Source organism: Delphinus delphis, chromosome 5 (assembly GCF_949987515.2).
Source record: "Delphinus delphis chromosome 5, mDelDel1.2, whole genome shotgun sequence".
Taxonomy (NCBI): domain Eukaryota; kingdom Metazoa; phylum Chordata; class Mammalia; order Artiodactyla; family Delphinidae; genus Delphinus; species Delphinus delphis.
In genome coordinates, this window is record NC_082687.1 from 29,758,495 (window position 1) to 29,774,335 (window position 15,841).

The 15,841-nt window shown below is 38.6% G+C and overlaps 2 protein-coding genes across 3 annotated transcripts in view; one reads left to right on the forward strand and one right to left on the reverse strand.

Annotated features, from left to right (window-relative positions):
* Window positions 1-15,841, reverse strand: part of LRBA (LPS responsive beige-like anchor protein) — a 733,083-nt gene that overhangs the window by 280,526 nt on the left and 436,716 nt on the right. The window lies entirely within an intron of this gene.
* Window positions 12,263-14,436, forward strand: MAB21L2 (mab-21 like 2). The gene has a single exon (XM_060011644.1). The coding sequence runs from the start codon at window positions 12,429-12,431 to the stop codon at window positions 13,506-13,508; it is 1,080 nt and encodes a 359-aa protein (XP_059867627.1). The 5' UTR covers window positions 12,263-12,428; the 3' UTR covers window positions 13,509-14,436.

The window sequence follows — 15,841 nt, forward strand, 5'->3', positions numbered from 1 at the left end:
TTAAAACTTTTCTTAAACACAAGTGATTTTATGCAACGGCAATATATGCCCCCATTCCTGTAAGTAACAAAGTAGGGAGCACATCTTATTAATATTGTTTAATTTTAAAATAATATCTCTTAGTACTGGACACAAAACAGCTTAAAGTGTGCTGATAAATGCCTTAGAATTATGTTTGCATTTTTCTAATAATAGAGACTGTCAAACTGATTGCTTTAAAAAGCCTTTGTTTTAGGACACCTAATGCTTTTGCTGAGTGGTGTCTATTGCGGAGCCCTCTCTCTGGCTGTAGCAGTATGTTGGAGCATGCACTTGCTCCGAGAAAGACATTAGTCATCATTAACAGAAGCACTGACACCAAATCTAAGTGCCTCTCCACAATGACCAAGTGGCAATCATCTTTCTCTTACACTGTCACTACTGATTAGGATTTTCTTTCATGAAAATTTAATTTGTCCCCCTTTCTTCAGCTTTTCTTTTTTTATTCCTGAAAAAAACACTGTATTCAGGAAAGACTTCAAATACAGCAGAAGAAGCTGCACCTATAATATAGCTAACAATATAAAGATTACAAGATTCCCAGCTAAATATTTTATCTAATCTAACAGAAAAACACAGATTAAGTGAATGATTAATAAACAGGGGGAAAACACTGACTCTAAAAGGAATCTTGCTTTAAGAATCTATAAGCCTCAAAAGGTGACTAAAGCAAAAGATTTGAATAAAATTTCTCTAAATATTAATTACATAATCCCAAAGCGTCTTTAAAACTAAGACTATCACATTTCCATAGTAGCCATCTTTCACTACATTTCAAATGTGCATTCTCTCATTTCTTAAGAAGGAAGATGGGTATTCACACAGACATGTCACTGCAAACTTAAGAAAATATTGAAGCATCCATACCCTCTGTATGCATTAACCTGCTGTTGTTAAAGAAAAAAGGGGGTGTGTGTGGTATTTTCAGTTGTATTGGACAAATGAAAATGATTCATGTGGTCAGGCAGGCTACCCCACGGCTAGATGATACTACAGACTTAAACTCTGGTTCTGTACAATATCACAGTGTTAAACAAGATATCATAGCGATAAGTTATTTAAGGAAGTTTTAAAAAACATTTACTTTTCTGTTTTATTTCAATTTGTTTAAAGTTTTCAAAAAATGTAAGCATGTGATAGTTTGCAAGGATCCTGGTACAACCTGAACTCCCACTTCTAGTTATAAATACTATCTTCTCTTTATATTACTTATATTTTGTAACAAAATAGAGATTGGTTTAAATTTAAAATATTTCTCAATTATTTTATATCCCTTTCAGAACATGTTACTTTTAATCAAAACCTGTTACACTTTTGTGCTTATGTGAATACGAACTACATCTACCTTTAAATGTAAATATCCATATGAAAGGCTTTTAAAACAAGTCAGCCTCATTGCTTTTTAAAATTCAGAAGCAACCATAATTCATCAAACTTTAATCATTAAATGTTCAATTCCTGACTATTTTATTTTGAAAAGTAATATAAAACGAATTTGAAGGTCAAATAGTAACTGGTTAATGGCTAATACCTAACATTTACAAATGGTTCAAGTTTTTTCCTACTTAAAATTAGTCTGCAGTTAAAACATTTAAGAAGAGATTAGGAATTATAAAGGATTTTAAGAGAATTTCTAACTGCTAAACTTTTATAAGTTCAGAGATATCGTGATTAAATAAAGATCTAGTCTAAATTAAAAGCGAAACCATACAGTAATAACCTAGCTTAATTATGCTTGCAGAGTATCTTTACAAATGATTAGCCCATTTCTTTATTTCTTAACTAAGTAAACACTCTTCTTAAATTCTCAAAAGCTTAAAAGTAAACTCTGATTTTCATAGTTGCACTGACTTTTCCAAATGAAAACTTCAAAAACTTACAACAATACAGTTACTGACTCTATTGCTAGATCCAGTATGTGTTCAAGTAGAGAAGTTTAGCTCTATAACTTCCACCCCTCAACCTAAACCTCCAAGTCACTTGTCAGTTAAGGGTTGGGCGATTTATTGACCAGCCCTGGATGCATACTGTCAGTGCTGAAGGAAATATGAGAGAGGGTTGTCGCTACTGTTCTGGAGCTCATTGATAATGACATACCTGCCTCTGTCACCCATTACCCATACTACAAACTACTTAGACCTAACTGAAAAATCAATAGCCTACTTGCACTGGTTCCTGTGGCTGCCTCCTTTGATTGTCAGCTCCTGTCTAGGGTCAGCACTTACATGAAAGGGGCTGTGACTGCCTGATGCTTTCAGGACAACCTAACGATATGAAACTAGCCAACAGAACAGTAAATTCTGTCTCTCTGCCCTCCTCATCAATTAGGCTTTGACTAGGCTTGCCTGTAGAAACCTGACCTTTTAAGTTTAGGTGAATATGGACTAGCTGAACACACCATTGCCCTCAGCACTGAGCCAGGAAATCTACTGACAAGTTAAACAAAACAGAAGGTTGTAACTGTCATAATTTGCATTGCACTTTCACGCCAACAAGGGTGTTATCAGTAGGGGCAAGCCCTGGAACACACAACTCCAGCACCCTTAAGCCACGCTACTCATAAATTTTCAAGGGAAGTGAGATAAAACATAAATTCACAAATAGCAATGCCTTTCGCATCTCTTAGTCTTTTAGGTTTGCACTCTGCAAACCCACCGAGTGTCCATCAACAACTCTCTCGGTGGTCACCTGGCATGCCTACTGCATTGACGACAGACTTCCAAAGAACACAATATAGAAGTAAAATAACTCAACTATGCCCACTGAAAAGGTATTTTAGAGAGAATTTATAACACAGCAGACAGCCTGATTGATCTATATCTCAAAATGAGAACAATCTCAATATGTTGTCTTTTCCTGTCTCACTTCCCTCCCTCCGAAAATATCCACAAGCTCAGACAAATAATAAGTTATCGCATAAGTGAAAGGAGGTGTTGAAATTACTTCCTACCATGCTACTCTGATACAGCATCTTTTACAGTTTGAGGGAAAACTAAGAACATCTGTAAAATAAAAGATGTTAACACTTTTATGCTTGTCAGGTCTTCTGATGAAAACAAGTGAAAAGCATGAGAAAGTAGTATAAAACTTACTTTAGTGACTCATGTTTTGAAAAACATTTCCCTGCTTGGGTCTATGTTTTAACACAACATGAATACGGTAATGTTACAGTTGCTTAAAGCAGTGTCATTTCTCTAAAGAGAAGGCTGAACTTTCCATTTTTAAAAAAAATTTTTTAAGTTAATTATGAACTTGAACTTTATTTGGCTCCACGAACTAATATTTACAGAATAGCTAACCTTAGTGAAAATATCAGAAACATTGAAAGACAATTCAACAATTTGAGGAAAAAAAAAAAAAAAAACACACCTGCCAACCTTGCGTACACCTTTAAACACATACGGTTCTGCTGAATATACAAGAATACACAGCCTGTTTCATTTTCATATTTTTATGATCCAACTCCTATCAAAGAATAATTAGTATACTCTTAGAATCTATTCCAACTTGCTAATGGGTTGTCCCTCACAACTGTCTCCAATCTATAATTTGCATTTTTTCCCTTAAGTCTAAAATATGGAATATAATGATCTGTAAGCTTATTCTTTCTGTGATTTTTTTCACGTTGAAAACTTTCATATGCATATATTAGAACAGCACTGAAATTCTAAATGTGTGCAGAAAGGTTTCTGATTTAAAATCAATGAATAAAGATATAAAAAAGGACTTTAATCATGTTAGGGTAGGAAATTACAGATTTTTGTCTATCTAGAAGAGGTAGAAAAAACTCTTCATCTATCCCCCCATTTAACAATTGAGAAAATAGTGAGTGGAAATAGTGACTTGATCAAGGTCACTCACAGGATTTGTAGCCAAGCTAGGATAAAAATTCAGGGCTTTTTATCCCCTAGACTAATGCTCTTTAATACTATCATACTGTCTCCCTTTCTTTATCTTATCTATGCAGGTAAGCTATGTGACAGCAAGGAACTTATATTTAAAAAAATACATAGCTTTGTATCATTTGTTTTAAATTGATGCTACAATTTATAGAAAGTTTTAACTAATTTGAAGAAAAGATTAGATTTGTAGAGCATTTAACCAACAAGGTACTATAGAACAAATAACTATTAGAAATAGAAGATCTAATTAAGTATGGTTGGAACCCTTTACTTATCTAATATGATGATTAACTGTGCATCTGGTAGCCTTTCAGGTCCTTTGTGTGCACCTATCTGATAGCAAAGTGAAAGGGCATGGATAGTGTCTGGTCCCAGCAAGCAAATCATTTGGAAACAGTCATAGCCATAGATCAAAGATTTTTCACTCTATCTTGGCTGATTTAAACCTACTAACCCAGGTTTCGTCTACAGACAAAACCAGTCAGAAAATAAGAGAGTGACTCTTTAGGATCCAAAGATAACAAGGGAAGAGAGAAAGGGAAAACTCAGAAAAGAAACAGACTGGCAGAACCTTGATATACATAGGCCAAGACAGCTGTTTTATATCCTAGCTTTATTTCACATGGTTAAAGGAAAAGTTTCCATTCCTTAGATCATCAAATATTATTTCATTTATACTACACAGATGTCTTCTATACGTAGATTAGAGCCAATGAAGGATTTTTGTTGTTGTTATTCAACCACTACCAGGAATCAGAGAAACCTCTCAGCACATCACTTTTACGCTAATTCACAATGTTTAAAGGAAGGAACAAGCTAGATTTTTTTTAACATTTTCATTAAAAATAACACAAGCTTATTAAAAATTTCCTGTAATCTTAGCAGAAGATTGATGCAAAATTACTACTACTAATAATATTATAGATGGAGTGCTGCAGACCTGTATATTTCAAGAGAAACTAAGATGTTTAAAAGGGCTAGTTTTCCTGAAGTGTAACAACAAAAACTTACCTACGATATGCTTAACCGATAATTTTAAACATAGGCCCACGAAATGTCTCGTATGGCCTGAAAGAAATATAGAACGTAACACCAAGTCTTATATTTTGAACTAAGTACGGCTCAGTACAGGCATAATCTACACCCCTAATCTCAATCATCTGTTTTGTAAATGTCTGGCACTGATGGCAAAGGCAAGTGGAAATGGGAGTGGGAATGACTCTGAAATCCCAAGAAACATATCCTACATGTGAATCAGTAGTATTATCTTATTAAACTAAGGATATCACATCTTCTTTAAAGCGTAAAATTCAATGTTCCGAATGGAAATGAATGAAATTGAAATCAAGAGCCTTGATTTATTTAGCATCAAGTTTAACATCAATAATCCTGATTTTCTGTCTATTTTGTGGAAGTGATATTAAAGACCAGTAAAATTTGTTTCTCAAAGGTGGAGGAGACACAAATAATAATCCACTAATTACACAATCATACCGTAAATAGTTAAGAACTGGCTTCTACTAAAAGCACCCTTTCATTTGTTGAAAATTATAGTGAGTCATGAAAGCCAAAGTTATTAAACAGAAAAAATATAATATATACCTCACAGTATATTAATAAGTTAAAATTGTTAAAAAGGAAGGAAAGAAGACAGAAAGGTAGAATCTTATTTAACTTTTCAGAACTGTTCAACTGTCTTACAGAAATAAAGGAATGTGACTGCTACAACTCAAAACTGTGTTTCTCTAAAATGAGAAAAAGCTAAATGTTTCTTGGTAAAGTCAAAAGACATAAATGAAAATATAGTAAATTCAATGAAAAATACTTGCCGAATTAACTCAGATTGTCTTAACACTGTATATCCTAGCTCAGTAATACAAGAGTATTTACATTTCAGTCAGGCTAAAAGCTGCTCACTTCCATTCTCCTGAGTACAAGTTCTTTGCTCTATCACTGTCCATTTTGATGATATTATGTATAGCTTAATAATGTACTCATATACACAGCTGAGTACTAAACTTGGGGAAAAAACAAACATCTATTGTACTTTCAATATTCTCATCCTACTAAATTATACAAGAATTAGACTTGTAAAAGTTTAATAGGTGTAAATATCACTAATCAAATACATTATCCAAGGTAACCCAAACAAACTTAATCCCACAAAACAATATTCAAAAGTACATAAATGCATTTATTTTTCAGTACAGTTTGAGGCTTAGTAATGCAAAGTTAAAGCCATTGCTTTGACCTTACAGAACATTAAGTTCAAACTGTTCAAATGACAATACCCTTGGGTTACCAATCAAAGTGATTACAAGGTTTGGGGTTTTTTCAGGTTTTTTTTAAAGCTATTTTGTGAAAGAAATTAAAAAAACAACTTGTTTTAGCAGCATGATTGACCATTTAAAATTAACAAGCACTATGGTGAACTGCTCAAAGAAAACATTCTATTACTGATTATTCTCCTGATTGATTCCAGAATAATAATTATCAATAGCTTATAAACAATTTCTATGATACTTAGGAGATTTGGAAAATTAAATCATTTGACAGAGAATGGAAGAGAATGCAGCTTTACTCTGACTTTTAATACAATGTGCATAGTATAATCCTGACAGTTGGTGCTGTTAAAGCTTCTTACAGATAGTTTAATATAATTACTTCAATAAAATTTCATCAACTAATACACTAACAAATTGTGTTTGGGTTATTTATTTTTCTTCTTGTTTTTACTGGAATCGTTTTTAAATTCAGAGAATTTAATCGTTATTTATTGCCCCTTTTACATCTTGACCCCCTAAAAAGAATTTTTTTCTTAAAAAATATTTTTATAAATATATTGAATGATTAAGCATATAAGAACCAAACATTTAGCAACTGTACAGATATTTTAAAGTTAGATTTTACAGGATAAGAATATATACAGGTAAACACGTGGTCTTTTGTTTTCCAAAAAGTATAAATCCTTCAGAGAGTTGATTTTTTTAAGTCAATAACCTGATTATTTTTTTAATAATTCTAAAATGTTTTCCTGGAAAACAAAATCATATAATCTAAAATCTGTATACTCTTTAGGAAAGATTATTGAAATACTGTATGCCATTTCTACAGATCATTAATGGATCTTTTAAGTCCCAGTGATATGATAAAGTAAAAACTGCACTGAAGTTTAACTCAGTAAGCACATTTCTAAGTAAAGATCAGCAAAAAATAAAACAGTTTAAGCATTTTGTATTCTCTGGAAATGTAAACAGGATTATAACTGTCAGATGTACAGAAGCACTGACTGCAGCCATTAGTTTGGTTTTGCTTCTGAGAAACACAACATGAACTACTGAATCATTTCTTTTCAAATCCATACATTCCCTGCAGCAGTTCAAGCTTCATCAGCAGTGCAAGAATGTATAAAAATGACAGGCAAAGAGCATTAGTTTTCTTTTTTCTCTCATACTGTTTGCCTGTAAATGGAAGACAGGGTTCTTTCTCAAATCACTTAAGCTGAGGATGTTTAAGTCAATTGCTGAAAGAAAATATGACTGAATTCTCTATGCAAGAAAGTATCATAAATGGAGAAACTGAAAAAATCAAGTACTGTGTTATTATCCTAGAATAAAATATTACAAGATTAGCATTCTAACTTAGTTGCCCATTATTCTTCAATTAGAAATATTTTCAGTTTTTTAAGTATCCTGTCAACTCATCACATTATTTTAGCACCATTCATAAAGTACCTGGTTCTGCTTCTAATTTTAAATATAAAAAGGCATTCAAATTAAAATACACACATTTTCTTTCAAAAACATCATATTTGTATAAATAGTTAACATTTTGATTTCCAAGTTTCTGTACCCATAAGTGTTTCACTGAAAAAGGAAATTCAATTAATAATTAAAAGTTTATATTTAACCACGATCAAGTAAAGATAGGATCTAATGTATGATCTGGCTACTCTTCTGGAGCTTAAACATTCATATTTTTTAAAAACTAGCACAGTAATTTCTGTAACTTGACTCAATTTTTTAAGGAAATGGGAACTTTTCCGACTAAAGTTTAAACATACATAGTTTATAGTAACTAAAAACATGCCCACCTCACTATCATCATCTAAATTTTCATAAATGTTCCTAAGTGTAAGGATGGTGAAGGTAAATCCTAGAGAAGTCTGAAGGTTACGGGCTTCATGAAATCCAAAACAAAATATTCAAATCACACCCTGAATGTCCTCTTTCTCTTTTCAGTAATGTCTGTAGTCAGACCAACATGATAGGTCTGGGCAGAAGCATGCTGATGTTGGCACTGCCTAAACCAAACAAACAAGATGTTTAACAGTCAAATAAAATGTCCTGCAGCCTCCCTAATGAATTTGTCAAGGACCATCAGATTTCGCTCCCCCTCTTTTGCCTCATTAACTCAAGTATGATGAGACGGATTATAACAAGAGAATACAGATCAATCGGTCTGAAGACTTGAAGTGGCTTTTAGCCTCTAGAGTTTCTTTCTCTCACTTGGTCTCCTTTAATAGAATACGGTATCTCCTGCAGAAGGGGCTGCCACTCCGTTTTAATACACCATCAAGGAGCTGCTGATGGACTTCTATACTAACATACATAAAAGCAGAGGTGACAGGGGCTCTTCAATTACAGCCTCCTCGGATACCGTTTCCCCCTTCAATTATTCAACCAGAGGAAGAGCGGATCCGCAAACACACAGCTGAAGCAGCTCTTAGAGCAGAGGCAGCCAGAGTGAGTTGGGGTGGGGGAGGGGAAGGAAGGGAACAAGCAAGAGGGAGCATTATTTGCTGGAAGTGTTTAAGTTTATTGCTCAAATGATGTTTCTAATTAGTACCACGGCAATAAATTAAAGTCCCCTTTGTTTAACTGATTTATTATTTACTAGAGCATCTACCTTGGACAGGGTAAATTGGTAATGAATTGTTTTTAAATCAAAACATTTGTAACATTTTATCATTCCCTCGGCCTCAGTACCTAAAAGTAGAGAAGCGAGGGGACAAGGGTGGGGCGAAGCTTGGTCGTGCCGACAGAGCAGGGAGGAGAGGAGGAGTGGGGTGCCGGGCGAGTGGTGGTGCCAAGACCCGCGCGGCCCGGGCCGCCCCACGCGAGAAGGGCGTGCGGACAGAGGGCGCTGGGTGCTGGGCGCCTGCCCGCGGGCGCGGGAGCGCGGAGGAGGGATGACGCCGTCACCCCGGGGCCTTCTGCAAACACTCCCTGGGGCGTCGCGGGCCCGGCCGGTCCAAGCGCGAGGCCTCAGCGGCTCCAACCGGGGGCGAGGGTCGGGGCGGGGGGAAGGAAGCTCCTCACCCTCTCACCCCGCCACCAGTCTCCGCCCAGTAACTGCCCTCGGGAGAAGCCGCGCGGGATCCTCTTCTGGCGTTCACACCACTCCCCGCCGCAAAGTGCCCCTCCTGCCAGTAACAGTTCCCAGAGCGCCACTGTGGCCTCGTGGCCAATCGCCGGGGTGCCGGCAGAGCCTGGGCGTCCCACACGCGCGGACCCTGAAGGCGCCGGCTCGCGTACATCCTCCTGCCGCCCGGGGTCCGACGCCAGCCGCACGCACGCCGGAGCCCGCCGGAGCCCGCGGCCGCCGGCGCCGCTGAGACTCCCGAGAAGTCACTAAAGCTCTGCGCCCCGGAGTCCCGCGGACGCGACTGTTCGTCTCAACTCCTGGCCACTGAAGACATCCCTGGTAACAATGCCGACTTGATGAAAAGAAGGAAAAAAGGACAAAGTTCTTTAGGAAGAGACATGTCGCTACGAGACTGAAGGGGTGACAAGATACCAGTAGTCCGCACCAGATGTGTAAGAACGAACCAAGGAGGTCCAAGCGTCTGCCGTCAAGTACCTGATGAAACAAACTTTCCCTATGCAACTGAATTCAGGTTCATCTGGTTCAGCCTTAAGACAGCAAGTCAAGCCTTCCCACGGGGTTTTGCAAAAGCCGCATACCAGGTTTTGCAAAATGAAGTCTTCGCACAACCGGCTTATAGATTTTCTTTGTTACAGCATTATCGGAGTACGTAACGTCCAAACTCTAACTAAAAACATTCCCATCTACTTGATTTGTCTTAAAAAGACTCAGAATCCACACACCTGAGGTTCAAACATAAATTCTAAGCAAATCAGAAACACTGTTACAGCTCTTTCAACCAAAAGTACCTAAAAGCTACCATGGTACAGCTCGAAAGTATAATACATATACTAAAAGCACATGCATGAGTTTCACTGAAATGCCAAGGGAGGAGTGAAGCCATCTGTGTAATCAATAACAGGATAGTTATAGATTTTTGCAGCAGTGAAGTCTTTTAAAAGCAAGAGTCAATTATGAAAATAAAATGAGTTTACAAATGAAATTCTCTACTGCCTGAAAATATACTCAAAATTAGATTTACAACATTAACATTTTAAGAAAACTTTAAATCAGGTTCATATTTACTTCCCTTCATTTTTATTAAGTTTAAAATAATTTTAGTGGCTTATTTAAAAAGTATATCCAACAAAATTTTACCATATATAAATCTGCACCATTTCTCACAACTTAAACATATTTTCTCTCTGATAACAAGTTACTCCTTGTAAAAATAAAGTGATAACATTAAATATATCTGAATCTTAATTATGAAGTAATTATCAAACAAGGTGCTTGTACCATTTTTGTCCTGCCTCATTTTTCAACAGCATATGGAAATTACTGAAAAGAGATTTACGATTATAAACTCTCACCCCATGTCCACTCCCCCCACCCCCAACTGGCGCACATATACAGCAATTGCTCTGGCTCTTAGCAACAATGGGAGGGGAGGGGAAGAAAAGGGAGGAAGACTTTGCCTAAGGAAAAAATCTAGAAAAATTTAGGTCCTTTCCCAGATTTCCCTTCCTCCTCCCATTTGCCTTCAAGCGAAAGTAATTTTGTTAGCTTTTGCACCTTCTTCACAATGTTGATAGAAAAAAAAAAAGTGAACCTTTCTGAACCACTGCTACTCTCCCTTGAGTCATTCCAGCCATCTCCAAGAAGTCCCTTCTCTATACACTCTCTTTTTCTTCCTTGCAATTGATAAGAGAGGAGGATAAAGAAGAGGGGGCTGCAAAATGTGTGTGAGCATTTGACTTCTACTATTTCTTCCTATTTTCTTACTTCTCTCTTTACCCCCTTTCTTTATCAAGTGCAGCGGTGGCTGCTACCGTTTGCCAAGCATGCCTGTCTTCTCTCTCGGATTGGCTAAAGCACTGACAGCTCCAACAGCGATTGTAGGAACTGAAGCTCCACCCCCCTCATGATGGCCCAGGACCATTCATAAACTAAATAACTCCAGGAAACTGCAACGAGAGAGAGAGAGAGAGAGAGAGAGAGAGAGAGAGAGAGAGAGAGAGAGGTGCTGGGGGGTGGGGTGAGAGAGAGAAAGAGGGAAAGAGAAAGGGAGGGAGAGAAAGGAAGGGAGGGGGAGAGAGAGGAAGAGAGATTAGCAGGGAGAGGGAAAGAGAGACATCGGAGGGAGAGGCGACTCAGAAAGTGGAATCTGCACAAGCAACCTAAAGGGGGAGGAGAAGAAAAACCCTCGAATCGTTATAACTAAACCCCAGATGCAACGCAAGCAGCGACTTCGTCACACTAAAATAGATTTTGTGACGGCCAAAATTATAAATTACGAAGCAGAAATGAGTATCAAACAACTTCCAGCGGTTTGCACCTAGAGAAAGACAAGAAGAACGCACTGCAAACAAACCAACCCAGTCCAAACAACGCCTCCAGTAGGAAAAGAGGAAAACCGCTACAACAGGACCCCCTGAGAAGAGACCAGACCTACACGCTGAGAGTGCGGGGCATCTGCGAACCTCTGAGTGTGCTGCGGACTGAGTTGCACTTCGCCGCTCTCTGGACATTAATTACACCCTTCACCTTCCATCTGGGGGAGGGTGAGGAGAAAAGCACTCACCTAATCTGAATAAAGAACTGCTACCAGCGTGGGAGAGAAGTTTAAGAATGAAACACTGAATGTTTTGCTTTTATTTTAAAATTTACTTTGGCATTTAAAAGACCTCATTTCCAGATCCCTGGGCCATCTCCGCTGCAGACGTCTAAGCCTAACCTCTTGGTAACCTGAATTTTTCTCTCTCACCCTGTCTCCCCACCCCCCTCCCCTTCATCTCGCCCGCAGGCACATCTTTATTTCACATATCAAGAGAAAGCAAAAAAGTCCCAGCAGGTACTTTTCTTTTTCAAAGATCATCCTTTTTTTTTTTCTTTTTTCCTTATTTTCTGGAGAAGAAAAAAGCTTTCAAAAGAGGGGAAGGAAAGAGCTAGACGGCTGAAGCATCAGCCGGGCAGCCCAGGTGGAAACAAGAGTGAAAGTGGGGCTTAGGGGAGCGCAGCGCCTCTTTCGCAAGCCGCAGGGCCACCACCAGCACGTGAGCCTTGGATCCCTCAACGTACTGCGAGACGCCGGTGTACAGCCCGGACCTGTGCCCCAACATGATCGCCGCTCAGGCCAAGCTGGTTTACCAGCTCAATAAATACTACACTGAGCGCTGCCAAGCGCGCAAGGCGGCCATCGCCAAGACCATCCGAGAGGTCTGTAAGGTGGTCTCGGACGTGCTAAAGGAAGTGGAGGTGCAGGAGCCTCGCTTCATCAGCTCCCTGAGCGAGATCGATGCCCGCTACGAGGGGCTGGAGGTAATCTCGCCCACAGAATTCGAGGTGGTGCTCTACCTAAACCAGATGGGCGTCTTCAACTTCGTGGACGACGGCTCACTGCCCGGCTGCGCAGTGCTCAAACTGAGCGATGGGCGGAAGCGGAGCATGTCTCTCTGGGTCGAGTTCATCACAGCGTCCGGCTACCTCTCGGCGCGCAAGATCCGCTCACGTTTCCAGACGCTGGTGGCTCAGGCGGTGGACAAGTGCAGCTACCGGGATGTGGTCAAGATGATCGCGGATACCAGCGAGGTCAAGTTGCGCATCAGGGAGCGCTACGTGGTGCAAATCACTCCGGCGTTCAAGTGCACCGGTATCTGGCCTCGCAGTGCTGCACAGTGGCCTATGCCCCACATCCCCTGGCCCGGCCCCAATCGGGTGGCGGAGGTCAAGGCCGAAGGGTTCAACTTGCTCTCTAAGGAGTGCTACTCGCTGACCGGCAAGCAGAGCTCTGCGGAGAGCGACGCCTGGGTGCTGCAGTTCGGAGAGGCTGAGAACCGCCTGCTGATGGGCGGCTGCCGAAACAAGTGTCTCTCGGTGCTGAAGACGCTGCGGGACCGCCACCTGGAGCTGCCTGGCCAGCCGCTCAATAACTACCACATGAAGACGCTGCTGCTGTACGAGTGCGAGAAGCACCCGCGGGAAACGGACTGGGACGAGGCGTGCCTCGGAGATCGGCTCAACGGCATCCTGCTGCAGCTCATCTCCTGCCTGCAGTGCCGCCGCTGCCCTCACTACTTTCTGCCCAACCTCGACCTTTTCCAGGGCAAGCCCCACTCGGCCCTGGAGAGCGCTGCCAAGCAGACCTGGAGGTTGGCCAGGGAAATTCTCACCAATCCCAAAAGCCTGGACAAACTATAGGGTGCTGGGGACTGCTTGAAAAGCGACACAAACAGGAATGCTCTCAAACACACAACACACAACTCGGCGACAAAGAGCGGAAACTCCAGACACAGACTTTTATGTAAGCCACCTAAGAGAAACGGGAACCTGGCAGAAGACTTCCCTAATTAACAAGCAAACAAAAGAAGAGCAAACCAACCAAACACACAAAATCACATTCTTGCACAAAAGTGATCCTTCTCTTCCAAACAATGTGAATTTAAAAGGTCACACAAGAGAAGCAATCGGGCTTTGCCACAACAAAATGAAACCCAAGGTACATTTTCAATCAAAATATAGTAGTTTCTCCCTTTTCCTTCTCTCCCCCTCTTCATTCTCTGTCTCTGTCTCTCTGTCTCTCTCTCCAATTTGTTTTGGGTTGCCTGAATGTTGTCACCAAGTGAAAAAAAAGTATTTAATTATATGTAAAATTTCTCTTTTAAACAAAGTTTTGCTGATGTTAAATGTATCTCAGTGCCAATGTCAGATGTGCCCCTTCCTCCCCCGCACCTCTTCCCTCACCCTAAGCAGTCTTGTTGAAAACAGTAATAAAAATACTACTTTACATTGTAAATGACTGTTTGTGGATTGTTCTTAAATGAAGGAAGGTGAGATCACAATTTATTATTTACAATATAAAGATATGAACTTGAGGAATGCAAGAAGCTTCCATTTTAACTCTAGTTTGCAAAATTTACAAATGCAGCACATTTTGTAGATTTAACGATTCAAGTTCCCACCAAAATCTTTAGAAAAGAGAAAATATTAATTTTACACAACTATAATATATGTTTGTTCTGTAGATTTTAAGACTAAAAGTAAAATCTTATTTCACACTTGAAAGAACAGATTTTGTATGGAAGAACTGATTTTGATCCTAATTTTTACAAGAAAAGTTTTTTCACATTAAAAATTAAGATATTTGCTCTCTCATGCCATAATCTAAAAAAAAATGCACTCTGAGTCTGAATTATAAAAGAAACATTTATGGACCTTTTCTGAATAGTTAACACAATGAGTTATACTCATCCTTCAATCATTTGTCCTCTTCAAGTTTTAAATAATAAAACTTAACAATTAAATCAGTCACATTAAAAGAGGATAAAATGGATATAGCCATATTCCTTTTCCCCAGCAAATGGTGATACGAACAATCCAGATGTATAAATTACTTCAAGTTTTTAAATGGCTAGTTATAAATGCTGTAACTATGATCATTTTTAATCAAAGTCCCAGAATTATTCAGAAGTAGCTTATACTCAATTTAAATAAAAAAGGTTTTAATACTATTTTATAACCAAAGAAAAATTAAATATAAGAAAAGTATGTTCCTCCTTTTTCTGCTTTTCTAAGGTAACAATCCAGTGTATTCATTTCAACGTTTCAACTTCAACAAACGTTCCTTTTTAATATAAGGAAATATCTGATTACAAAAATAAAATAATTAGTAAAACTGAAAGCATCCCAAAGGAACTGGTTCCTCTTCTTTATGCTGGAGGTAACTATACTCCATTACATATGTTAATGAGAGGCACAGGTACCGAAGCCATGTCAGATGTTACCCTTTAATATTTAAAATTTATTCTTTGAATTAGCCCACTTTTTTAACCTACTGGGAAAATCCAGGAATGAGAGATACAAAGAAAAATGTTCTAAAAAGCAATTTTAAAGATCAGAGGAAGAAGTCTGAGTGGGGGAGGCAGTGTATGGAGGGATGAGCGGCAGGATAGCAGAGGTGGATGATAAACAAGGGAGCTACTCAGAGCTCTGGTGCCTAGTTCACTTGATAAAACAGGCTTAAGTTTTAAGATTCCTAGGTAAAAATTCCGTAGTAAAAATAGTTCTGAGTTAGAAATATAAACTGTGATCTTATCAGTTCTGAAATCATCTCTACTCTTTCAACCTATACTACATCTTTTTCAGGTCTCTCTTCCTGCAGATGTAGAATAAACTCACTGTAACACTAACTGGTTCAGACAAATATACTAATTTTTTGAATAATACAAATGAACTTATTCTCTAGGGAAAATGTTCTGATTTTTTTTAAGAACAATTTCAAAGCAAGTAGTAGGTGCTTACATTTACAAAGAAATTACTTAAGGGCACAGTGTTTAGTTTAAAAGATATAAATGACATTTTTAAATGACCGTTTTTTCACTCACAAAAGTATTTAAAGCATTAGACACGTATCTCCCTCCAACTATCCCAGAGGAAAAGTTTTAAGTCTTGACAAGGAGAAATAAAAATTCCCCAATTCAATATCTTTTTTTCCATCCTTATTTAATTTAATGCAGGTATCACCAACAAAAAAA

Bases quoted from the DNA above. Each gene is read 5' to 3' on its own strand.
- MAB21L2 (XM_060011644.1), top strand. From the start codon at position 12,429: ATGATCGCCGCTCAGGCCAAGCTGGTTTACCAGCTCAATAAATACTAC.